The sequence below is a fragment of the Trematomus bernacchii genome, unplaced genomic scaffold (genome assembly GCF_902827165.1).
Source record: "Trematomus bernacchii unplaced genomic scaffold, fTreBer1.1, whole genome shotgun sequence".
Classification (NCBI taxonomy): Eukaryota; Metazoa; Chordata; class Actinopteri; order Perciformes; family Nototheniidae; genus Trematomus; species Trematomus bernacchii.
In genome coordinates, this window is record NW_022987593.1 from 14,649,878 (window position 1) to 14,677,624 (window position 27,747).

General features: G+C 39.6%; 2 protein-coding genes across 3 annotated transcripts in view; both read right to left on the bottom strand.

Annotated features, from left to right (window-relative positions):
- LOC117481744 (E3 ubiquitin-protein ligase TRIM39-like) overlaps positions 1-27,747 on the bottom strand; it is a 108,530-nt gene that overhangs the window by 8,775 nt on the left and 72,008 nt on the right. The gene's annotated exons all lie outside the window — the stretch shown is intronic.
- On the bottom strand, positions 1,715-25,939 carry LOC117481737 (E3 ubiquitin-protein ligase TRIM39-like). Of its 2 annotated transcripts, XM_034129605.1 has the most exons (3): positions 25,808-25,939; positions 17,394-17,822; positions 1,715-3,798 (listed from the first exon to the last, which is right to left on the bottom strand). In XM_034129605.1, exons 2-3 carry the CDS (start codon positions 17,818-17,820, stop codon positions 2,576-2,578), a joined length of 1,650 nt encoding a protein of 549 aa, XP_033985496.1. In that variant the 5' UTR covers positions 17,821-17,822; positions 25,808-25,939; the 3' UTR covers positions 1,715-2,575. The 2 variants fall into 2 exon arrangements, with proteins under 2 accessions (XP_033985496.1, XP_033985495.1); XM_034129604.1 differs by lacking the exons at positions 17,394-17,822; positions 25,808-25,939 and adding an exon at positions 4,795-4,895 and having other exon boundaries at positions 1,715-4,227.

Sequence of the window (27,747 nt, forward strand, 5' to 3'; positions counted from 1 at the left end):
TTTGCCAACTAGATGAGTTTAGAATACAAACTCTGAGTCTGATAATCGCTAATGATACATAACCAATACAACGTGTGCTTATTGAAAGTAGGACGAAACACATGTTGTAATACTGTTTGCAGTCTATACAGGTCTAACACTTCCTTTATCGTTCAGACATCTCCAAACAAACCAGTTGTTAAATGTCAGTGAACTGATGCCAAAGTGAATGCCCCACCCTGAGGCTGAGTTTCCACAGAGGAAAGTTGTCTGATGGCTGCATCAATCAAAATGCATAGGCTATAGTATATTATTTATTCAGACAGAGGAGAATCAAAATATGATGTTGCTTTGTAAAACATTGTTAACAATATCAGCTGCAGAGACAGTGTTTAGCAGAGTCTCTGTAGAGAAAACCTGATGAACTCAGTTAGTTTTAGGTTCCTTTTGAGAGAAACCAATGTGTCTTATCCCTCTCAACTACTACCTGTTACTGCAGTCTTTTTAGAGGGATTTTGTTTCTCAACTTTCAGAGTTTTCCTGACTTTACATGAGGTGAAGATGTTACTGTACCTATAGATGAGTTTATTTTGTTAAAGCGAATCACTGAGCTCTGTAGGCACTCTATGAGAAGCAGAAGAGTAAGAATACTTCATATAACTAACTACCCTTAGCCCAAAAAAATCCTCCTGTTTAATTAGGATCATTGATGGATGCCTTTAAGCATTTTTAGGGTTGTTAGAAAAATGTAAACTGTTGTAACATCAGGCTTATTTTTTACCTCCAACTAAAATCTCTTGACAAAGAAATATGCAGGTAGCATGGTCAAAGTTGAACTATTACATTGAACACCATTGGGAAAAACCCATTTGTCCTTGGTCAACACGAGAGGTTATCCTGTACATGTTTGTCACAAACTGTGTCTCCTCATATATCAGTGTTTGGTTTACAGTACAGTGACTCCATGCTTATCTTTCCTTTGTGTTGTGCTCCATCCAGTGGACACTCTGCGCCAGAACACCAGGAAGTGGTGGAAGTGTGTTACTGTAGTGTAGTACAACAACAACTACACAATGAACTCAGTGCTGAGGTCTATATGGTATTATCCTGTTAAACTTGCATTAAATACCACAGTACTATTTGTGCAATACTATTTATTGACTATTTTTAAATCTGGCGCAAAAGGCCTTATAAAAATGTGAGGAGTTGTTTCATGCATCACTTTGAGCAACAAATAAAACAGCAATTATGGTTGTTTAGAATCTAAAATTAGCTAACATGTAATCCTGCTTACCTTAACATATACTGAGTTTTGAACCACTGCAATATAAAATAAAATAAAAGGCTATCTGCCATGTTTTTTAAAAATCTTGCCTGATTCATAGATTGGTTTTGATCCTTGACATACGGAAACCCATCAAGTTTTCCTATTGTGTTTTTAAGACTTGTTTCCTGTCATCTGAAATAACACTGAACACATTACTCACACACACAACAAAGACCAGTGACCTTGAAAATATTATATTTGTATTTTTTATTTAAAATTGTGCTTATCAAGAACGTTATCTTGGATGAAAGACAAAATATTTAATCGTTTCTCATTGAGTTCTTGTTTAATTCAGTGATTATAAAAATGTGCTGAGAGGGAAATAATTTGATAAGGCATTTTTTCAAAGTATAAGAAAAGGAGGGTTTCGTGTATGCATGATGAGTTAAAACTGAGAACCTTGTGTTCAATATGCAGTTTATTTGAATGTTTTTAACTCACAATCACATATTTACAGATATATATCCAATATCCAATCACTGATAGTGGAAACAAACATTTCATCCTACAAGCTCTTCACACAAAAATAAATCAACTTATATATTTTTTAATTGTGAATTAGCCACAGGAAATGTGTCATGAAATACAACTGATGTGTAAACCAGGCCTTCCTGTTCAGTGTTTAGAGCTCGAGTCCCTGCTTTCTCAGACCAAACATCTAGTTTACTGTTTTCTTAACTCACAATCACATATTTACAGATGTCTTTGATTCATAAGCCATTTTACCAGTAATCAATATAAAACCTGGCATGTAAATATACAAGTTAACAGTTATTAACCAAACCATTTTAAACACAAATGAGGATTTATCATATTATTTAGCTTCATTTAACTTTTTCTAGCAGTATAACTATTACACATACACATATACAGTAGAGGCACGTAATAGGCCTTTCTCTTTAATGAAGCTTTACAACAATTGATTATAAAACATTTAATGTTATCAATTCTAACTGACACATTTGGTGTCATTAGAAACAACCTTCTTTTTTTTTAAAGTTACAATAAATTTGTAGCTTTATCCAACGTTCATATAGATATTCTCCATATGTGTTACGATAAAGTGTTGAAGAGATCATGATTTGATTGTTGAATAGATTAAATCATCCACGTAAGTGTTGTATACAGAATCTAAACCATATGTAAATCAATCACCACATTAAACTTATTTTGTAGAAAATAAGATGGAAACTATACAGTTTTGACTCTAAATATCGATGTTTGTTCCCTTGAATGAAAACAAATCAACACATGAAATAAGATGAGTGATTAGTTGACAGGAGAGATGATCAGAGGGGCAGAGTTTTTACGTCCACATTTAACACCAGGGCGGAAGAATGGGTAGAGTTTCTCAGTGAAGGAGCAGCCAGTGAAGGAGTAGATAAGAGCTGCAGGATCTACGTCATAAAAGGAGACCAGACCCTCCTCATAATCCACAAACACCCCCACCTTCTGAGGCCGAGACTTCAGAGAGAGAAGGACTGACGGACCAGCAAGAGCTCTGTACTCATTTCCATTTCTCAACAATATCGTCCAGAAACCATCTTCAGGACTCGGTGAGATTCCTCCCTTCCTGTTGATCGACCCTCTGGCCACTCCTAAATCCCAGTCGGTCTTTCCTTTAACTTGAACCTCAAAGTAAAATCTGCCTGAAGAGAAACTCTGCTTTCCTAAAACACAAGTACATTTAGAAAATCTCTCAGGGTTGTCTGGGAGATTCTTTTCAACATCACTATCCCGGACTTGTTTCCCATCACCAGAAAGGTTGAGATCAGGATGTGCTGTATTAGGATCAAGAGTCACATCCACTGCGTACCTCTGGACCCTCTTCAGCTCAGCTTCAAGCAGCTTCTTCATCTCTTGGCTGAGTGTCTGCTCCAGCTGAACCACAGCTCTCACCACAGTCCCTTCATATGATGATAGAGGGATGCTGACCTTTGTCCAGTCCTTAGTGGGTGATGGGTGTTGGATGTTTAGGGACTGGACATCCTGGAGAAGATGGAGGGGGTCTTCAGACCGTGAGAGATGTTCAACTTTTGCACCTCTCTTCTTCAGCTGAGAGATTTCCTGTTCCAGCTCTTTGATGAAGTCTTCAGCCCGTTTCATTCTCATGTTCTGCTTCCCTTCTATTGTTTGGATGAACTCATTCAGTTTTCTCTCAACAGACTCCTTCAGAGCAGTGAAGACCTGAACTCCTTTTGCTTTTTCTCTGTCTGCTTCTTTCTTACTGAGGTCCACTGAGTGTTTGATCTCCTGAATCTTCAGTTGTCTCTTCCGGATCATTTCCTGAATTCTAGCCTCTTTCTTTCCCAGCGCTGCCTTCTGCCCTTCATATCCTTCTTTGAGAGGAACCACATCATGCATCTTGTGGTCTGAAACAGTGCAGAGCATGCAGACACATGTCTGGTCGGTCTTACAGAACAGCTCCAGAGGTTTATCGTGCTTCGGACACATCCTGTCTTCCAGGTTCTCCACAGGGTCGATCAGCTGATGTCTTTTCAGACCTGACTTTGTCAGATGAGGCTCCAGGTGAGTCTCACAGTAGGAGGTCAGACACACCAGGCAGGACTTCAGGGCCTTCAGTTTGGTTTCAGTGCAGACGTCACAGAAAACTTCTCCTGGTTTGAAGACTTGTTGCTCTGAGCTGCTGCTGCTGCTGCTGCTGGCTTTCTGTTGAGCCGACTGTCTGAACTGAGCGACCATCTCAGAGATGAAAGTGTTGACCCTCAAATCTGGTCTTTTATTAAAAGCCTCTTTACACATTGGACACTGGCACCTGTCACTTGTATCCCAGTGTTCAGTGATGCAGTCTTTACAGAAGTTGTGTCCACATGGTATAGTGACTGGACCAGTGAACAAATCCAGACAGATGGAGCAGAGAAACTGATCTTCAGATGGCAGGTAGCTTGCAGCAGCCATATCTACACACATGAGAAAGTAAAGAAAACACATCAATCATCAATTAATATTTTATATTGTTTTAAAGAAAGAAGTTTGATAACTATACTTGTATTTTTGAATGAGAGTTTTCTGAATTTTGTCTTGCAACCGTGATCATTTAACTCTGACAGGGTCAAGCATGCAACTTGGAAAACAGCAATGAAAATACATGTTTTGTCGATCATTTTTTTATTGCAAATAACACTGCTCTTCTAACTGTGTGACCATAATTATTAATTTCCTCTAGCTGCTTCACATCAAAAGCCTCCAACTGTTTCTCTAATGGAAAGATTTTATTTTGAAACCGCTAGAGGAAATGGCTAAAAGCATTATGTAGGAAGTGATCAGCAAAATGTAGATTCAACAGAGATATTCAGTTTCAAGTTACTAAAGTATTAAGAGACTGTTTAAACTGTTTTAAAGTGGACTTTACATCATATATATTATTAACAAGTTGGACTTAAAGGGTGGAGTTTTCGTCTGAGTAGAGCTGAAGTTTTGTGTTAATCCTGCTTGTTGAAAGTGTAAATATAATCAGTTGTACTCACCAGTGTTTGACAGAGACTCTGCTGTGTTGTTGAGAAAGATCTGATGAACTCAGTTTGTATTTTCTTTGAGAGAAACAGAGACTAGTCTCGACTGCAGTGTGGCTGCCTGTGACATGTAAGCTCTCCTCTTTCCACTGTAGCTCCTCCTGCTGGTTTGGTTCCCTCCCTCTGATCTGCATGGGTATTGAGAAATACCAGGTTTTCTCTGATAGTTAGGGAGCAAAGGTTCTGCTTTACAGATGTGAGGTGTGTCAAAAGCTGTTTCTAATCTTTATTATGATGAACGTTTTCAGTTACATTTATTGGAAACACATGTCAGTAAAATGTCATGGATGATATAATCTACATAGTTAAAGACTTATTTCCATTGTAGTACTTGAACTTGAACTATACTGGCTTACTGTCTCCCACCGCATCAACTACAAAAGACTGGTCCTTACTTACAAAGCCCTCCACCATCTGCCCCCCCCCCCCCTCCTTCCCTACCTCCTCACCCCCTACCAACCCCAACGGTCCCTCAGATCGACCTCAGCCGGTCTCCTATCCATCCCTAAACCCAAACTCTGCAGTTTCGGGGACATGTTTTATTATTATGATTAGTAATGTAGACAACATACCTTCATCAAATGTACAACAAGTACAATATGTATCCACTCTAAAACAGAAATCTATATACAATCAAATAAACTAAAGGCCTTTTAGACATTGAATATGTAACATTAGTGGTCATGATAACAAGGAAGAAGAGTGTTTTCTCTCAGGCAGCATCCCTTATGGATCATTATGGCGTTTTGTTGCCTGAATTAAAGCAATCATATTATCCTGTTCTCACTTTTTCCTCGTGAGATATTGGGTCTCGATTGATGAGGTTGTTGCCTAATGCTGAAACATAACATGTTAAATGTCCTCAATGCACCGTAAAAAATGAGACAATAGAGAATGATATCTGCCAGTGATTGAACCACTTAAATCAAGGTTACTTTAAATATTAAAGGAACAGTTAAAGCCATGAACAAAATAAAAATCTTGCTGTTTTACAGGAAGTTGTTAAATCCATTTCTTGGTTTTTAATTTGTATTTCTTTGTGTCTCTGTCGCAGGAAGGAGAAAGCAGCAGGTAGCCACAGACCGGGCGGGCATGGCAAAGGTGAGCACAAACAGTCCTTTTCGTGTTGTAACGCTTCCTCTTATCTCCTGTCAATCATTTACAGTGTGCTTCATAGTAAGAGGAAAATGGTTAAGTTGCGAAATATATAAAAATATTTCTTAGTTTCTCAAATATATAAAACATTTTGCCTGAGGAAATCTCTGTGGAAACATCTCTGTATATTATTTACCATATTGTTGTTGTTGTTGTTGTTGTTTTTCTCTTTCTCTTTGAAACCCATAAATTAAAGAATTCCATTCAAATACAATCCATAATTCAGATGATGTGACAACATTAATTATTATTAGTAGTAGTAGTAGTAGTAGTGTTATTAGTATTAGTATGATAAAAGTGATTCTTAATAAAATATTATTTCTATTATTATTTTATTTTAATACACATATTATTTAATTATTATTCTAATAATAATAATAATAATAATATTTTAGTAGAATTGGTAAGCACTATTTTTAGGTTTTATTTTAAAAGCTTTACTTCCTGTATTAGTCTTTTATTTTATATTATATTATGATTTATCTAGTCTATATTGTGTTGAATTGTTGAAGGAGCCTTTGCTCTAAGGCAGGGGTGTCAAAATCAAATACACAGTGGGCCAAGATAAAAAAAATGGGTACTAGTCGAGGGCCGGACTGGTTCAATGTTTATTGCAAAACTTATTGAAATGAACTTATTGCACATATTAAACCTGGAACTAACTAAGCTTAAATGATTGCCTATAAAAACAACATTAAACATTAAATAATCAGTTGCATTCATTTCTTATGGCTCTATCTGCAGCTTTTCCAGAGTCATTTCTTATGATTACATTTTTCCACAGGCCAACAACAGCTTCAACAAAACTATTTGCCTCAAAGAAAAAAACAAACATGCCCTGTTGTCGTGAGAAAGAAAGTGCAGAAGGAAACATCCATGTAAACTCAGTGTGCTGCTCTGTGATGCTAGTTCAAGCCAGATACTTGGCATCTCATCTTGGGTGCAAGGTCATCAATGTTTGGGTTCAGGCTCTGAGCTGAGGTGTGCGTGCAATATACCGGCGGGCCAGATCTAGTAATTAGAAATTATTCTGTGGGCCGAAATTAAATCCACCACGGGCCTGATTTGGCCCCCGGGCCTTGAGTTTGACACATGTGCTCTAAGGTTTCCCTTGCCAAAGCTGCGCTGTATCGATTGTGCATTTCACAATAAGCGTTTGCATCTTGAAAAGTACGAGTGGCTCACAGATCGGATCTGATTATTGATCACTCAGAAACAGTTTGACTTCCTGTTATTGACGGCTGTTTGTCCCGCAGCTCCCCGACCTGAAGGACGCCGAGGCGGTGCAGAAGTTCTTCCTGGAGGAGATCCAGCTGGGGGAGGAGCTGCTGGCTCAGGGTAACACACACACACACACACACGCACGTGCACGCGCACACGCACACACACACCATGTTTCAATCACTTCAGGGGACATTACATTGACTTATATGCATTTCCTGGAGACCTATCCTAACCCTAACCAACACATGCTTAACCCTTACCCTAACCCTAACCAAGTCTTCACCCTAAAATTAATGATTCCCCTTATGTCCCCATAAGGGAGGCGAGTCCTCACACCTGACTGTGTAAACAGATCTAGGTCCCCACAAGGATAGTAATGCTAGGTCACACTTACACACACACACACACACACACACACACACACACACACACACACACACACACACACACACACACACACACACACACACACACACACACACACACACACACACACACACACACACACACACACACACCTACACACCTACACACAGCTATTGGCTAGCGCTCCAACACATCGTACATGAAAGGCTAAGGGGCGGGACATCTCTAAGCGTTTGACCAATCACAACAGAGCCGGCCAGCTAACCAACCAGAGCAGACTGGGCTCTGGTTTCAGACAGAGGGTGAAAAGAGGTGCTGCAGCACAGGCAGTATGAGAAAAATAAAGAGCTTTTTGAACATTAAAACATGGAGACATGTCACAGTAGAAACACTACATACTGATATGAACCTGAATATGAGCACAATATGGCCCCTTTAATAACAATGTTGAGATACTTGTACTTGAAGTAGTTGTACTTTAGTATTTCTAGTTTTGTTTGACAAAGCGTTACTCTTTAAATAACAAAAACACATTGACTTACATCATATGATGCAGTACTGTACCAAGTAATGGCTCCATAATGACAAACTACAACTTTGGAAAACATTATGCTGATAATACTTCTTTACTTTTACTTAATTAACATTTTGAATGCATGACTATTTTTAGGGTGGCTTATTAAGTGAAGTGTCTGAGTACTTCCCTCACTTCTGTCTCCTCTCCACAGGAGACTATGAGAAAGGCGTGGACCACCTGACCAACGCCATCGCAGTGTGTGGGCAGCCCCAGCAGCTGCTGCAGGTGTTGCAGCAGACTCTGCCTCCACCCGTCTTCCAGATGCTGCTCACCAAACTGCCCAGCATCAGCCAGGTAGCACAACTTTTACAAAAAATCAAACTGCTGCTGTTGCACCAGGTATCACATGTTGCTGCTGCGATAAGGTGCTTTGTCCAGGCAAGAATTTGAGCTGTGCAGTTTATTTTCTTAGGTTTCATCAATTAAAAGAAAAAGGAATAATGTTCTTACATCTTCTCTTGCCTTGGTAACAAATATATATTCTATTTCTCCACATGTCTACCAATAAACACCAAATCCCACGTTTCCACCTTCAAACGAAAACATAAACAAATACTCTAAATTAATTAATTAAAATGACACTAAATACAAATTAAATGTGATATTTTATATGTTTAACTATTAAATACTACAACATTATAAATGGCTCCAACTCTGTTTTTGGATCTCCATTAATCTTCCTGTTCTCAAAGCATTACAACATTTTTAAATTCAGACAGTTTTAAATAACACAAGGAAAAATAAAAAAGCCAATATGGAGAACAGGAGAGAGAAACTCCCTATGGAGGAAACTTTGGGATTTTAGTCTCACAAGACCATTTACATGCACTAAAACCTATCGAACACACTACAGGAGAGAAATACTTCCACCACTAATTAAACTTCAAAACAAAAATCTGCATAAAATATAAAACAAAAACACTTCCCTGACTCTCCATCTTCATCCTGATTGGTTACTTCCTCTCTGTTAACGCTTGTTGTTTCCTGTCCTTCAGCGTATCGTGAGTGCACAGAGTCTGAGCGAGGACGATATAGAATGAGAGGATCGAAAGGAAACAACCCTTCATCATCTTCATTCTCCTCCTCTTCCTCATGTGGACCCCTCCTCTCATGACGACCTGCCAACGCCTCGGCCTCCATCACTCCGGCCGACGTCCATCACTTCCCATCGACGTGTCCTCTAGGGAATTAGTTTTTTATTCCAGCTTTAACCATGACAGTAGTGTCTGTTTGTTTTTTTACTTAAATTACCCGTTTTGGGGTATGAAGAGTTTCCTTATCATAACTGCCAGAGAATTAAAAGCGCCCGTCCCCACTCCACCACGGTTAATGATAAACTGGACTGGGTGGTGGTGTCGCTCACATCATGTTTCAGGTTTACACTGATTACTGCTATGAGAATATCAGTGGTAGAAAGTTACAGAAATCTTCTCTCTGCTCCACAAAGTATTTATTGTTTTTGTTATCAGTCGTCTTTCTGTTCAGTCTCCACTTGGAAACACTTTTAAAAATAAAGTAACAAAATGTTTTGTTCATTTTAAAGAGAGGACGACCCTCTTTAGGAAAATACAATAAAAAATGGTAACAAACAATGAAGTTGTTTTGTGAGTTTGTTTTATTTTGTCAATGCGGGAAAGGGAAGCAACACAAAGCCAGATGGACCAGATACAAACCACTGTGTTTTTAATGAACAAAAAAAAGGTTCCCTTGAATGAAAAATAAATCAACACATGAAATGAGATGAGTGATTAGTTGACTATGACAGGAAAGATGATCAGAGGTGCACAGTTTTTGCTATGAAAAAAAACAGGGTTGAAGTATGGGTAGAGTTTCTCAATGATTTTCCTGGTTAATTAGGATCATTGCCTTTAAGCATTTTTAGGGTTCTAACATCAGGCTTATTTTTTGCCTCCAACTAAAATCTCTTGACAAAGAAATATGCAGGTAGCATGGTCATAGTTGAACTATTACATTGACCACCAATGGAAAACCCATTTGTCCTTGGTCAACATGAGAGTTTATCCCAGTGGCGTAACAAGTTTGTGATTGGCCCCGGTGCAAATATTGTTTTGGGCCCCCCCCCCCCGCCATCGCCCCAAACATAAGCGCACGCTGATGAGCTCACACACGCACGGACATACCCAACCACTCAGAAGCGCCACATGCATAGGCTATCAACAACAGCCTGCCCTGGCCTCAGATCACCACAGCCTGACAACGGCACAGCGAACTAAGAAGAGGATTAAACCTGTTTCCTTGATGTTTGTCTCTGGGGAATGGGCCGGTAGGCCTACATAGACCGGTTGCTATAATATAGCTTTTGATCTTGGCGTCAGGGGTCTCAATAGCGCCATAGAGTCCCCTATCGGTTGGGGCCCTTGGGGGAACTGTTGGACCACTGCCGGGCACAGCCAAATCCAGCCTCTCCTCCTGGCTGGCTGGAGAAGAAGGTTGCACAGCCACGGATACGGATACAGCTTCACTTGTGGAGCTAGATGGCAATGATGGTGGTGAGGCAGGTGAGCTATCGTTAGCCTCCGGCTCCAGCTGCCGCTGCACATCAACATTGCTAACGTTAGCGCTCGATTTCGAGGACGATGTATGACAAAAAAAATGGTCTAATTTTGTCAGTTTAGCTGTTACATCTCCTTGTTCTCTCTTGTCCTTTCTCTTTTGAGCGCTGCTCTTGTGCTTTGGTTTGCTGCAAATTATAAATGCAAGCTATTACATTTTTTATAATGCTACCGAACTTGCTGCTGCTAGCTACAGTACAGTTTAGGTTGATTAAAGGGTTCGCTCGTCACGCAAGGTATCACATGTCATGAAAGGGAGCAAGGTCATTGGAGAGACAAATTACAAATTCATTTAGGTTGCTTGCTTTTAACCTGTTAAGCACCAAGCCTGTTTTTCATGTTTCAGGCTCGAAAATGACATGCCCAAAACAAATGACTACAACTTAACTTCTAAAAGGGTTATATGAATAATTTCTTTTATCAAAGCAAGGTTACATCTGTGAGTTGGATGTAGAAGTGTCAGAATCAATATAGATGTTTTTTATTTTAAAGAAAATTCAGATTTTACATAGTAAAAAACTGTAAATTATAGTGTCCGTCCAAAACATTTTTTTTACAGATAGTGAAAACTACCCTTGGATGATGGGTTAGTAGACTAAAAGCTTTAGGAATCCAAAGTACAACATATAATAAGTACCCTGTATCAAGATTGATGCAAAACAAGTGACATTTGACCTTTTTAGAGAGGTTTAGCCAAAACCACCCCACCTCTGAGGTGATTTGGGTGAAAACAATTTTTTTCCATATCTCTGGCCCCCCTTGGTCGATTTTGATGGTTGACACCTTTTTCTGACCGTTAGAACCAATATAATCGAAGGGGGAGTCCCCCACACACACACGTTGTGAAGAGAAGAGATGGAGGCTTCGCGCATGTAATTTTGCAGCAGAGTGGACCGATCTCTCGCTCTGACATTTGGAAACGAAAAAGCAGTTTTATTGCTTATGGATTATCAGAAATCATTTCAAAGAGGACACAGACAAATTGGATTAACCTATGGATTAACTGCAGCATCGTTTTTTTATCGTTTTAATGCCATTGAAGACCAGTTTTGACCAAGGTAAGCCATGTTAGCGTTTCTAGCTACATAGCTCCACATGTTATGATGTACGCTTTCGTTTATAGCGTCGCAAATGCTTATCACTGAGTGTTGAGGTGGGCACCCCCAGATTCTGTGTCTCCAGCTGATGCTAATCGATGGGTTGGCTGTGCATCTAGGATAAGTAATAAGGGAGTTATGAGTGAGTTTAGGTGCAGAGATAGGTTACATTTTTTCGCTCGTGGATAATTCAGAGGCTGACTGTTAGCATTGTGGGGTTTTTTTTGGAGAAAAAAAATTAAAAAGATCAGTTAGCTGAGTTTCTTCCCGTTACATGGATATAAAACATTCATAGTTTATTAAATATTAAAGCCCCCATGTCATGCTTTTCCGGTTATTACCCGTCCCCTTGTGTGTTATGAAGGTTTTTATGCATGTAAACGGTGTGCAGAGTCAAAACCCTCAAAGTACACCCTGTAGCGAGTAAAACTCTAACACAGAAAATACCTCCCCAAAACGCCTCGTTGGAGATACGTCACTGCCCATTTGATTCTTCCGGGTACCGCATGATGTCATGCGGTACCCGGAACGAAATGGACCAATCCCGAAGAGCTATGGCCACACCCAGCGGCGCTGGCCGCACCCTCTGCCAGCCTAACATTTACTGTTGGAAGCTCTGGTTCAGTTCACAATCGATCCAGTCATGCCACTGCCAAGGACCTGTTTCCTGAAATGTGAGGAGAAATCTGAGCTGTTTGTCCTACCGACGGAAGAACCACGACGAAGTCAGTGGTTGAAATGTCTTTTTAACACTGTTCCTTCAGAGGTTCGAAGAACCGGCATTTCACAGACGAAAGCTTCCAGAACATTGCCCAGTTTGAGGCCGGATATGCACAGCATTTGAAACTGAAGGACGATGCTATTCCTAGTTTGTTTGGACCGTTTGGAGCAGGGGAAGATTCGGGTACACAACCTGTAAGTTTGCATTGTTATTTGTGTATTTATCAAACAAGACTGTTTAAATGTGTAAACTGTGTCGGACTGCTAAGCCATTGACACAGTGCTAACTGTGCTAACTAAGTTGCTAGCGTTTCCATATATCAACTCTAATATCAGCAGATGGCCTTGCATACATGTATCTCATAGCAGGAGAATGTCTGCATTCACACACAAAATACCTATTGACAGTATACTCCGGGTTGATTTGCCGTGCGGTCAGTCGCGAAATGTAATTACATTATAGCTGGCGTAGCGTGTATGCTACCGATCTAACCAACGGAGCTAGACATGGGTTTGCTCAGAAAAACATTTGTGTTATGCTACGCTGCTAGCGTTTAAATATATCAACTACAATGTCAGCAGATGGCCTTACATGTTTGTCATGGCAGGAGAATGTCTGCAGTCACACACACGGAATACTCATACAGTATACTCTGGGTGATTTACCATACATTGTGACAGTACATGTACATACTGCATGTATAGCTAACGAGGCTAGCTATACATGCTAGCGCAAAACAATGTATTCATGCAAGTTACAATGTATGACCGAACGTAGCAGAATACCCGTATAAGATTGCAATTATAAACACGTTATTGCTAGCCTAATATGAACCACTAGCTTTTGTTCATAGTAGTTTTATTACACTACATTATAGTTGCCGTTCCTCCGAGCTAGCGTTCATATCGTGTTAGCTACCAAAGTAAACAAGAAAGCTAGGTTAGCATATTAGCTGGCAAGCTGTTCATTAGATGGATTAGATAGATCCACACTCCTACCACAACTACTACTAACGAATCTAAAACAACTAAGTTTCTCTAATATTTTGTGATTTGCATTTGATTTCGTCCAGCCAGATCCTGGCGGACAATACATGACGGGGACGGGACTACCACACTGAGGCCTCGTCCTAAAAAGCACCGGCTGCGCCCAGGCAAGATGCGGGGAGGAATGGATGATATACCGTGTGTATATGTATATTTATGTTCATTTTGTACATTTCTAAAAATAAAGTTTAATGGAAATACTTAGTAGGCCTATCCTTTCTTCCCTGAATTATTTGCTCCTACAGTATAACATATCATTCATATATAGCAAACCATGATTTGATTTCTCATCAAACAGTAGTAGTTTATTACAGGTAAAAATAACTTACTCTTTGTTATGACCGGCTCGTAGGCCACAACAGAAAGACAAGGAGACATACACGAGTTTACAAAACCACGGCACATTTATTGTGGTAAATGCAGAGATAGGTGGTCGAGGGGAGAGGATCGCCGAGCCGCTTTGGAGAGAGACGGGCCGCCGTGTGACTCCGGGCAGCTGGGCTTAATAGCACCTCGGCTCCGGAGGTGTCCGTGATCGCGCTGATTAGCCTCTTCAGCTCCACCCCATCGTAAGACCTGCAACACACCTGCACAAAGGCCCTGGGGCCGTCACACTCTTCTATAACAACAGTTGTAGGTACAGTTCGGTTAGTTAGCGTATAAAATATACGGCTGTACCGACGCCATTATAGCGAGCCGAAAAAAGCGGGCGGAGCCTCTCTGGTGGTTGACTAATCAGAACAGAGTGGCCGAGCTGACCAATCGGAGCACACTAGGCTCACAGGGAGGGGGGGGCAAGAGCTCCAACGAGTCGTTTAGTGGAGAGAGTGAATACTGCTGAATACACATGCTTGACAGAGATGCTGTATGCGAAACCAATGTGAGTTTGGAAAATTGCACAGTATAAATCTATTTTAGTATACCTCAACAATGTAATTATGATCAGTGGAAATGGCCATGACATGGGCCCTTTAAGATTCCTTAGACGTTGTTTCCTGCAAATGACGCGTTTATCCGCCCTGTACCGGGGGGGGGCGGTGCGTAACAGGTTAAGATTGAGTGAACCGGTCAATGCCATTGGCCAAATGTAAAAACTTTTTTTTTTTTTTTTTGCATGGGCCCCTGTCCGGCTCTGGGCCCCGTCGATAGTTACGCCACTGGGTTATCCTGTACATGTGTAACAAACTGTGTCTCCACATATATCAGTGTTTACAGTACAGTGACTCCAAGCTTGTCTTTCCTTTGTGTTGTGCTCCATCCAGTGGACACTCTGCGCCAGAACACCAGGAAGTGGTGGAAGTGTGTTACTGTAGTGTAGTAAAACAACAAAAACACAATGAACTCAGTGCTGAGGTCTATATGGTATTATCCTGTTAAACTTACATTAAATACCACAGTACTATTTTTGCAATGCCATTTATTGACTATTTGTAAATCTGGCTTGAAAGGCCTTGTGAAAATGTGAGGAGATGTTTCATGCATCACTTTGAGCAACAAATAAAACAGCAGTTATTGTTGTTTAGATTCTAAAATGAGATCAAATGTAATCCTGCTTACCTTAACATATACTGAGTTTTGAACCACTGAAATATAAAATAAAATAAAGGCTATTTGCCATGTTTTTTTAAAATCTTGCCTGATTTATAGATTTGTTTTGATCCTTGACATACGGAAACCCATTATTTTTGTGTTTTTAAGACTGGTTTCCTGTCATCTGAAATAACACTGAACACATTACTCACACAAACAACAAAGACCAGTGACCTTGAAATTATTATATTTGTATTTTTTATTTAAAATTGTGCTCGTGAAGATTGTTATCTTGGATGAAAGACAAAATATTTTATCGTTTCACATTGAGTTCTTGTTTAGTTCAGTGATTATACAAATGTGCTTGGAGGGAAATCATTTGATAAGGCATTTTTTCAAAGTATAAGAAAAAGAGGGTTTCGTGTATGCATGATGAGTTAAAACTTCAGACCTTGTGTTCAACATGTAGTTTATTTTAATGTTTTTAACTCACAATAACATATTTACAGATGTCTTTGATTCATAAGCTATTTTACCAGTATTCACTATAACACCTGGCATGTAAATATACAAGTTAACAGTTATTAACAAAACCGTTTTTATTTATTTTATGTCATATTATTTAGCTTCATTTACCTATACTATTACACATATTTTATTATGTAGACACTACAGGCATGTAGTAGGCTTTTCTCTTAAATTAACCTTTATGACACAATATTAAACATTTATTTTGCTTATTGATTCAAACTTCAGCTTGACACATTTGGTGTCTTTGGAAACAATGGCTCCTTCTTGAAGTTAAAGTAATTATCTGTGGCTTTATAAAAACTTTAATACATATATTCTCCATATGTGTTAGAGTAAGTGTTGATGAGATAATGAATGCTTCCAATAATGTGTTTTATGTAATGGGATACATAAAGAATCTTAAGAATGAAATGTAAATCAATCACCACAGTAAACTTATTTTGTAGAAAATCAAATGGAAACTATACAGTTCTGACTAAATCAACACATGAAATAAGACGAGTGATTAGGTGACTCAGACTGGAGAGATGATCAGAGGTGCAGCGTTTTTACGGCCATATTTAAGTCCAGGACTGAAAAATGGGTAGAGTTTCTCAGTGAAGGAGCAGCCAGTTAAAGAGTAGATAAGAGCTGCAGCATTTACGTCATAAAAGGAGACCAGACCCTCCTCATAATCCACAAACACCCCCACCTTCTGAGGCTGAGACTTCAGAGAGAGAAGGACTGAAGGATCATTAAGAGCTTTGTACTTATTTCCATTCCTCAAACATATAGTCCAGTAACCATCTTCTGGGCTCAGTGTGATCACTCCCTTCCTGTTGATCGACTCACTGACCACTCCTATATACCATTCAGTCTTTCCTTTAACTTGAACCTCAAAATAAAATTTGCCTGAAGAGAAACTCTGCTTTCCTAAAACACAATTCCATTCAGAAAATCTCTCCGGGTTGTTTGGGAGATTCTTCTTCACATCACCATCGCTGACTTGTTTTCCATCACGAGAAAGGATGAGATCAGGGTGTGCTGTATCAGGATCAAGAGTCACATCCACTGCATACTTCTGGACCCTCTTCAGCTCAGCTTCAATCAGCTTCTTCATCTCTTTACTGAAAGTCTCCTCCAGCTGAACCACAGCTCTCACCACAGTTCCTTCATATGATGATGGAGGGATGCTGACCTTTGTCCAGTCCTTGGTGGGTGATGGGTGTTGGATGTTTAGGGACTGGACACCCTGGAGAAGCTGGAGGTGGTCTTCAGACCGTGAGAGATGTTCAACTTTTGCACCTCTCTTCTTCAGCTGAGAGATTTCCTGTTCCAGCTCTTTGATGAAGTCTTCAGCCCGTTTCATTCTCATGTTCTGCTTCCCTTCTATTGTTTGGATGAACTCATTCAGGTTTCTCTCAACAGACTCCTTCAGAGCAGTGAAGACCTGAACTCCTTCTGCTATCTCTCTGTCTGCTTCTTCCTTAGTGAGGTCCACTGACCGTTTGATCTCCTGAATCTTCAGTTGTCTCTTCTGGATCATTTCCTCAATTCTATCCTCTTTCTTTCCCAGTGCTGCCTTTTTACCTTCATATCCTTCTTTCAGAGGAACCACATCATGCATCTTGTGGTCTAAAACAGTGCAGAGCATACAGACACATGTCTGGTCGGTCTTACAGAACAGCTCCAGAGGTTTATCGTGCTTCGGACACATCCTGTCTTCCAGGTTCTCCACAGGGTCGATCAGCTGATGTCTTTTCAGGCTTGAAGCTGTCAGGTGAGGCTCCAGGTGAGTCTCACAGTAGGAGGTCAGACACACCAGGCAGGACTTCAGGGCCTTCAGTTTGGTTTCAGTGCAGACATCACAGGGAACTTCTCCTGGTTTGAAGACTTGTTGCTCTGAGCTGCTGCTGCTGCTGCTGCTGGCTTTCTGTTGAGCCGACTGTCTGAACTGAGCTACCATCTCAGAGATGAAAGTGTTGACCCTCAAATCTGGTCTTGTATTAAAAGCCTCTTTACACATGGGACACTGGCACCTGTCACTTTTATCCCAGTGTTCAGTGATGCAGTCTTTACAGAAGTTGTGTCCACATGGTATAGTGACTGGATCAGTGAACAAATCCAGACAGATGGAGCACAGAAACTGATCTTCAGATGGCAGGTAGCTTGCAGCAGCCATATCTACACACATGAGAAAGTAAAGAAAAAACATCAATCATCAATTCATATTATATATTGTTTTAAAGAAAGAAGTTTGGGTAACACTTTATATTAAGGTACACAAATTAACCATCAACATGCATATTGGCAGTATATTGGCTCTTTATTAGTCATTATAAAACACGTATTAATGCCTTATTCTGCATGACCATATTCTCCAAGTAATAGGCCATTAGTTGAGAGTGTTTCCTCAATAACCCTCTAATTAGTGCTTATTTATTGCAAGTAAGGAAGTTGATGTACACGAGTTTTGGTCTTAATATGCTCTGCTCAATATGGGCCTAATAAGGCAGTAGTACCACAAGAATAGTAATTCTCCCATAATGACACTTAACAAATATGATCTATTCTTATGTAACACAAAACATGAAACTATAAGTGTTAATTGTGTCTAAATAATTCAAAATTAGGTATTTATATCTAAGAATATGTTTTGGGGTATTGACAGTTCAGCTACCAATAGCAAGGTGATATTGACCTGTATGTTTCATATTTGCACATTTTATATATTTGTAAAATTTATACCGAAGGTTAGACAGGAAACCGGGTACAGGAAGTAGGAAAAAGTGAACTAAATAGCAGTGTTGGGTGTAAAGCGTTACAAAAGTAACGGAGTTACAGTAATATATTACTTTTTGCTGTAACAAAGTAATGTAACGCATTACTAATGACATTTGGGTAATATATTACCCGTTACAATTCTCAGTAACGCAGTTACAACACATTTTAACCTGAAATTAAATGGTGTTTTGTTTTTTAAGAATGTACTAACATAGCGAGACATTCCGACACCAGAGAAAAATTGTGCGGGTAGATTAGTAAACCCTTCAGGCTTCGCGTCGGGATCTTCTCTATTAAAAAAAGAGAACGGAGTGAAAAATACAAACAACAAATTGTGTCAGGTGCGCGTGACCTGCTCCGCTGCGCGTGCATCATTTCCAAAGTGCTTCCACAGCAGTGACACACATCTGTGGATAATCATTTATACTAAAATGGTTAAAGCAACCATCACTAAACGCCAGCAACACTGCATCTACTGCAGACAGTAGCAACAGGTCAGATGGGAACATCATGCTACCCTCCATTGTGGACACTAGCTTACTCCCGCCTGACTCGCCCCCGGAGCAGCAGTCTTCGTCGCCCGAAGCTACGCCGCCCCTCTGCGGCCCGCAGGTGCCAGGATACCACGGCAAAACAGAGCCTGCGCAGGTATATCTAAACAAGTACCCGCCTGTACAGTGGGGTAAGGCGGTCATTTTGCAGCTCGTGGTATACAAATAGACAATGGCTAGAATATGAATATAAAAATAGTGCCATATTCTGCCATGCCTGTAGAAATGTTGGGTAAAAGATAATGCATATAATAGCACAGATGCCTTCACCACGAATGGCTACAAAAATATCTCATATCCCAAGCTTATCCACAAGCTAATGTTGCAGCTGAAATGTTCTCCAGGTCACAAAGTCAACCTCACATGATGATGTGATACCAGTTTTCAAGCACAGTAAATGTTCTCTTCCCAGAGTATATGATGGGACCAAGGTGATGATGTAGTAGCCTACATGGTTTTAATAATACTTTTGCTTTTCACTGTTTGCCATTTCAAACCATGAGCTGGTTTAAATAATATTTGCCTTGATTTACAATATGTTCTCATTTGTTTTATCACTACAGTTTTGAAGCTTTTGTGCTTTTTCTTACCATAGTCCACTTTGGACTATATGAAATATTTCAGGATTGCACTTTTAACACACTTGAAATGTTCTCACTTGCTTGGTTTCAAAACATAACAAATGCCATAATATGTTCATTGGGGACCATAACAACAATGCTATTTTTCATTGCTGTTGCCGGCCACTATTGCTCATGTAACCCTACTACTGCTGCACCCCCTGTAATCTCAGATGCACCCCAAGTCATTTTGTTCTGGAACCGGGCCTGTACATGGCCATATACTAAACAAAATACAGAGCCCATTCCGTGTTCCTGTTATTGTTTACTTCCTCTCTGCCTTCTTCTGGTGATTTATCTGATGTCCAGCGCTCCGTCTTTTAACCTCTTTTCCTTTCTCTTTCTTGATCCTCCTTAGCAACCTTCATTACAGTCAGGGGTGCACACAACTTTCTCAGTGAGGTACTCAGATGAGTACCTGGAGTCAGTGTTTGGTACTCCAACTTCTGGCGATTGTCAACGGGGGGGCGGGGGGGGGTGGTAGTGGAGTACAGAGCTTCATGACCACGGAGCGTGTGAACGTTGTGATCAGCTGTTTTAGCGCAGGGCTGCTGTACAGACCGACGTTAACAGCAGCCGTGTCTGTGCACACGGAGACCGACTCTGTCGTCCGGTGATCTAACCGCCTTCTGGAAAAGCTTCACAAGTACGTCGGTACGCAAATGCGCTTTGTGACACAAGTGACGGTACGCATTTCAGATTGTTGCCGCGCATGCGTACCTGCGTACCAGTTATGTGCACCCCTGATTATAGTCCTTGACAGTGGTCTGTACTGTATTAACAACGTGTCACATGTTAAGAATTTACAATCAGAATCGAGTATTCAACTAAGCCGTGTAATAAAAGTTGTTAGTAGCCTTAATGGCCTACACAGTTGTTATGCTATACCACATTGCCCTTCACTGGATGTATAATGAGCTGCACTAAACTACATTTTAGCATTTAAAATACCTAGCCATTCTTTTGCGGTTATTTTGGTGAAAGTAACTCAAAAGTAATATAAAAGTAGTGTAACTCATTACATTTCAGAGACAGTAATATTGTAATGTAACTTATTACTTTAAAAAGACAGTAATAAGTAATATGTAATATATTACATTTTGGAAGTAACTTGCCCAACACTGCTGAATAGCATGGCAGTAGACATCCATGAGTAGATTTTCCCTATGCAACCTGAAGAGTAAAAGGGTCAAGTCCGTCAGAAAGCAATGACTGTAAGTGTAAGTGTTATGGGATTAGTTTTGTATCATAAAGATAAAGCAACACTTTCTCAGAATAAAGCAAAACTAAGAGTTTAAAAGATAAAAAAACTGAGTCAAGCAAAATCAAATATTAAAAAAACTATAAGTTGCAAACAAATCATTTGTGTAATCATGTAAACTATAAGTCTTTTTTCTTTGTTTTAACATAGGTTTTTGTTTGCAGTTCTTGTTTCTTCTTTCTCAATGATCAGACTTTTGCTCTCGCTGCAGCACTCTCTTTTGCGCTCCTTCACTTTTTGTTTGAGATTCTGACACAAAGTGGGCGGGACTTTCTGGGGTGCGTCCCCATTGGCTACTCAGTCTTTGAGTGACAGCCCAGTCCTCCAGCGATTGTACAGTGCAGGCAGCTGTGGTGCGTAGATGATCGTGGATAGAACACCTCCAGAAGAACCAGCATTTCAATTATTATAATACTACAAGTGAAAATATATGTAAGTATTGATCATTTGTGCCGTACTATACGGTCTGTTTCTTTATTGTGTTAAGTGAGAAGTAAAGCTGTGCTATGAAAGTTAGCTTTTGCTACCTTTAGATCCATAACAATGCAAGCTAAGTAGCCTAACAGTTAGCTACATAGCTAGCAGTGAGTGAGCGTTCAGACACCGGCGCACACACTCAAACGGACTCGTGTGCCTGACTCTACCAACAGGCTTTCATGATTCTGTTTAGATATGCAAGTATAAGCCATGATAGCTTATTTTATTAACACGCTAATTTGATATGGAAATCAATGGAGGCTGAGTTAACTTTGAAAACCTACCGTCCATGATGCCCCTGAGCTGGGTTTTATTTGTTAACTTCATATTTTTAATTTCCTAAAACATTTATTTTCCTCTCATATTAACAGTGTGGATCATTGAGACAGCGTGGTGTCCAGAGGTCTTATCCCGTTTTCCCACTTCCTCTGTGGGGACAGCACGGAGGGGGGGGCATGAAGAAAGACCTGCACCAGCTTCATCCACGCTGGGCGTTGCTGTTATCACTGGCTCAGTGTCATTTCATTTGACCAAATGTCTTTACATATACATTTAATAGATTTTATTATTATCCACCTTTTTGTTTTATGTCCTTTTATTTAAAACATTCTTTGAGACTTCTTCTTCTGGTTCAAATTTCAATAAATGTAATTTGTATAATCACTCTTTTGTCTTTATTCTACATAAAAATGTTAGAGATTCCATTCAAATCTGTTGATTATTCATATCTTCCTCAGGCTAGGAATAGTATGTCGAATTTGTAATGCTAAATATATATCATTTTCTCACAGGATATAGAATGAGACAACACCGTTTTTATCCATTGTGTATGAATGCTTCAGCTCCTCAGAACAACATAGTAAGATGTGAGCATGTTCCTAATTGTGTTGGTATGCAGCCTAGGTCTGGTCTGTTTAATAAAGCAAATCTGCCACTTTTATATTGTAGAGTTTGTTAAATTAAAGCAGTCTTTAATTGTTTGTCCTAAACATAGCAATATATGCTTTTGAAATGTAATGTCTTTGAAAAAATAATAGTATACAGTTTATATTGTGTATCACCTTTAGCTTGAAAATACATACAGTAGATGTGTTTTTTTATCTATAAAATAAATAAATAGACTTACAGACACTTTATCAATCCCAAATTGGGAAATTATTTAACAGCAGCAGTGTGTTCAGGTATTAACATATTTAAAGTTGGAATAAAGTATAAACTACACAACACAAGTATAATGCAGAGCAATCCATAAGATAAGTCCGATATTTTCATGAAAACTCCCCAGGAGGCACCAACACTAACGTGGCCGAGTGGACTCCGGAGTTTGCTGCATGAGTTGCACTGTATGATCTGTGGTGTAGTGGGCTGTCACTCAAAAACTGAGTAGCCAATGGGGACGCACCCCAGAAAGTCCCGCCCACCTGGGAGGTTTGTGTCAGAATCTCAAACAAAAAGTGAAGGCGCGCAAAAGAGAGTGCTGCAGCGAGAGCAAAAGTCTGATCATTGAGAAAGAAGAAACAAGAACTGCAAACAAAAACCGATGTTAAAACAAAGAAAAAATACTTATAGTGTACATGATTACACAAATGATTTGTTTGCAACTTATAGTTTTATTTTTGAAATTTATTTTATTTTGCTTGACTCAGTTTTTTTTTTTTTTAAACTCATAGTTTTGCTTTATTCTGAGAAAGTGTTGCTTTATCTTTATGATACAAAACTAATCCCATATAGGTGTAAGCCTGACACTTACACTGTAAGGATTAGTAACATGTATTGTGTTTATGCGATGACATTTGGAGATGTTTAAACGGTTTAAACACAATGAGAAAATGCGCTAGCATTCGCGCTAGCATTTGTGTTAGCATTCGCGCTAGCGTTAGCATACATGGTAGCGTTAGCATACATGCTAGCGTTAGCCATACTAGCCTGTATACATACTTATTGCCCAGCTAGTATTAGCTATATTTACCTTGTTTACCCTTAGCGGACATCCTATGTGTTAATCTGTGTATGTTACACTTGCATGTATGAGATCATTAAGTGCCTTGTAACTTCTTTTTTTATAGTTTCACTCCGTTTGAATGTCAGTGGACAGCAAATAAGTCAATAAAGGAGCATGGCTGCTCATTCCCTGGCTCTCAAAAGAGTTTGGCTGGCTGTTTAATCTATGTTCACACTGAGACAGTACAACACATAGAGAGAACAGTACAGTACACCTATTGTGTGAGTACATACAAGCAGGTCACACAGTATGATCACAAATACATACAATCTGTTAAAAAAATCTGTTTTTATTAAAAAGTACAGGCTGCATATGTGTTCTCAGCCTTGGAGAAACTTGACATGTTTTGGTATGTGTCTGAACCTCTCTTTAGTGGTTCATTCATAAAACAGATATTTCAACGTGTGCCTACTTTGTTCATGTACTGTTGAGGTTAATTTCAGTAGTTTTGCGCTATAATGTATTTACAAAGTGTGAAGAGGAGGAAACTTTAGAATAGGGAACCTGTTCAGGTCAATTAGAGTCAAATGACTAGCTGATTGGTTATGAACAAGACTTCACTTTAAAATAGGGAACATGTTCTTAGATATAAATACCTAATTTTAAGTTATTTAGACACAATTAACACTTATAGTTTCATGTCTTGTTACATAAAAATTAGGGCTGTCAGTCGATTAAAATATTTAATCGCGATTAATCGCATGATTGTCCATAGTTAATCGCGATTAATCGCAAATTAATCGCACATTTTTTATCTGTTCTAAATGTACCTTAGAGGGATATCTTTCAAGTTTTTAATACTCTTATCAACATATGAGTGGACAAATATGCTTTATATGTTTGTTTATTATCATTTGAACAATGACAAATATTCTCATGAATATTAAACACAACAACCTCTGAACATTACAAATATTCGCCTCAATTCAACCTGGAACCTCTCTCATACAATAATACTGTGTGTGTGTGTGTGTGTGTGTGTGTGTGTGTGTGTGTGTGTGTGTGTGTGTGTGTGTGTGTGTGTGTGTGGAGACACTGTGATGGATCGTTGAGCTATGTGCAGCTCAAGGCATATATGCTCGAATGGGAGCTGCCTGGACGCTGCAATAATGTTGCGCGTACTATCCGTGCTGAGTGTGCTGACTTTTCGTACAATGTCACACTGTCTGGCTACCTGCATAAAGTGAAGTGCTCGGCGCAGTTGTCGGCGAAATGTCATTGAAACAGCTCCTTATATCCGTTAGCGCAGCTAGCTAGCACCAGATGCTAACAACAACAACACGTAAGGTGTGCCTCGCTCGCGCGAGCGAGGCGCGCCACACATACACACTCCCTCCCGGTCCTCCCGATGGCCAGTCCGGGCCTGCCAGTGAGCGTGGAAGTGTGGTCTGCCACAAGCGGGCGGCAGGAGCGGGGCTGTCAGCATCAGCTTGTCGATGGTATTTTACACTCGATGCGCTCTGAAACTACGGCGGCCGAGGACAAAAAATACACATGCGTTAATCGCGTTAAAATAATTAGTGGCGTTAATTTTTTTTTGCGTTAACGCGTTATTAACGCGTTAACTTGACAGCCCTAATAAAAATAGATCATATTTGTTAAGTGTTATTATGGTAGAATTACTATTCTTGTGGTACTACTGCCTTATTAGGCCCATATTGAGCAGAGCATATTAAGACCAAAACTCATGTACAACAACTTCCTTACTTGCAATACATAAGCACTAATTAGAGGGTTGTTGAGGAAAAACTCTAAACTAATGGCCTATTACTTATAGGCCATTAGAATATGGTCATGTAGAATAAGGCATTAATAAGTGTTTTATAATGACTAATAAAGAGCCAATATACTGTTAATATGCATGTTAATGAACAACTATTTGATGGTTAATTTGTGTACCTTAATATAAAGTGTTACCGAAGTTTGATACCTATACTTGTATTTTTTAATTAGGGTTTTCTGAATTTTGTCTTGCAACCGTGACCATTTAACTCTGACAGGGTCAAGCATGCAACTCTGGCACACAGCAATGAAAATATAGGTTTTCTCGATCATTTTTTTATTGAAAAATAACACTGGTTGCTTACTGTGTGATCATTACAATTAATTTCCTGGAGCTGCTTCAAATTAAAAGCCTCCAACTGTTTCTTTAATGGAAAGGTTTTATTTTGAAACAGCTAGAGGAAATTGGTAAAAGCATTATGTAGGAAGTGATCAGCAACATGTAATAATAGCATGAGAGCAGAAGTGAATCAAAACTCCTCACCAAAGAGATTCAGTGACAAGTTACTAAAGTACTAAGAGCTGATACAAAGACACTGTTTAAGCTGTTTAAAGTGGACTCTATATCATACATATTGTTATGTTGTTAGAGAAAAACAAGTTGGACGTAAAGGGTGGAGTTTTCGTCTGAGTAGAGCTGTTTTGTGTTAATCCTGCTTGTTGAAAGTGTAAATATAATCTGCTGTACTCACCAGTGTTTGACAGAGACTCTGCTGTGTTGTTGAGAAAGATCTGATGAACTCAGTTTGTATTTTCTTTAGACAGAAACAGAGACTAGTCTCGACTGCAGTGTGGCTGCCTCTCTGACTAACTTAACTTTCATTTCCTGAATGTGACGTGTTAGCTCTCCTCTTTCCACTGTAGCTCCTCCCCTCACTGCAGCTGATTTGGTTCCCTCCCTCTGATCTGCATGGGTATTGAGCAATACCAGGTTTTCTCTGATAGTTAGGGAGCAAAGGTTCTGCTTTACAGATGTAAGGAGTGGGGTGTGAGGTGTGTCAAAGCTGTTTCTAATCTTTATTATGATTAACGTTTTCAGTTACATTTATTGGAAACACATGTCAGTAAAATGTCATGGATGACATAATCTACATAGTTAAAGACTTATTTCCATTGTATTACTTAATGAACTTGAACTATACTGGTTTCCCGTCTCCCATCGCATCAACTACAACTTACTGGTCCTTACTTCCCAGATAGCAAGCGGATGTGGCCCACTTCAGGCAATGATGCGGCACTGCTGGCCTTCTTCTGGCCCGGACCAAATGGATCTGTGCCTAAAGTGGCCCACTTGTAAAATAGCAAATATGGCCCACATATCCCAAAGCAAATGTGGGCCTTTTTTGGCAAAGATGCGGTGCTCCTGCAATGTGTAATCTGGATGTCACCCTAAAGTGGCCCATGTGGGAAATGGTGAATGTGGCCCAAATATCACAAAACAACTGTGGGCCACCTTTGGCAAAGATGTGGCAGAATGGACAAAGGCTAATCTGGGTGTAAACCAAAAGTGGCCCATATATGATGAAGCAAATGTGGCCCAGTTATCTTAAAACATATCTGGGCCAGTTTAGGCAAAGATGCGGCACAGTAATCCGGATGTGAACCTAAAGTGGCCCACATTTGACATGAAAAATATGGCCCAAATATTAAAAAACAGACGTGGGCCACTTGTGGTAAGGATGCAGCACAATTGGTACCGGCAAATCTTGATATGAGCCTGAAGTGGCCCACAACTGATGCAGCAAATGTGGCCCGGTTATCTTAAAACATATCTGGGCCACTTTTGGTAAATATACGGCACACTTTTGGCGAGGATGCAACACTTTTGGCACAGGCTAATCTAGATGTGAGCCTGAAAAGGCCTACATGTGACATATAGTATAAATTGTGGATTGGACTGCCGTGTGATCCGAGATAGGGTTAGGGTAGGGGTCAGCAACCTTTACTATCTTAAGAGCCAATCTGCCCTCACTTCCATCAAATAAATGTTGTCTGGAGCCGCAAAACATATTTATACTACACTATACTTCATACTATATGTACAAAAACTAAAGTTTGTTGCATTTATAAAATTATAGAACGACTATAAAGAGAACTCTTGACATGTGTGTATTTACCCGTTAAAACAAATCAAATCAACAAACTCTTATGAAAAGAAAGTTTGCAATAAATTATACACTTTCCAGAACATTCTGCATATTTGTGAAATATTAATAATAATGAATTTAATATTAATTAATAATCACTTACAAAAGTATCAAACTTATTTTACTGAGACTTTTCTTATTCTTAGTAAGTAAAGAGAAACATTAATCCAGGGTTAGCTCACTGAGCCGCTCTGGAGACAGATGTGACGTGTATTTCACTCATCGTAGGCCGGATACTCAAACTCTTTTTTACTTTCAGTGTCACAGTATCACCTAGATGTTTGGATTCAAACCCAAACCACTGTGGCTAACATGGTACGTGCTATATGTGTAAGCAAACACACGGAGATAATGTAATGTGAATCTCGCAATCTTTGACCCCAGGTCAGTGTGACCATTATTGTTTTGGGGGGGGCTTTAATGTGCTTCTAAATGGCAATCTTGTTTTTATTAATATACAGTTGCTCTTGCATATGCTATAGTCA

What these genes read in the sequence shown, in the direction of transcription:
- LOC117481737 (XM_034129605.1), bottom strand. Translation starts at nt 17,820, where the DNA reads ATGGCTGCTGCAAGCTACCTGCCATCTGAAGATCAGTTTCTGTGCTCC. An exon ending in AGCTTCAAGCCTGAAAAGAC is followed by an intron (nt 3,799 to 17,393) that starts ATCAGCTGATCG and finishes GTCTGAAAAGAC; the next exon opens with ATCAGCTGATCGACCCTGTG.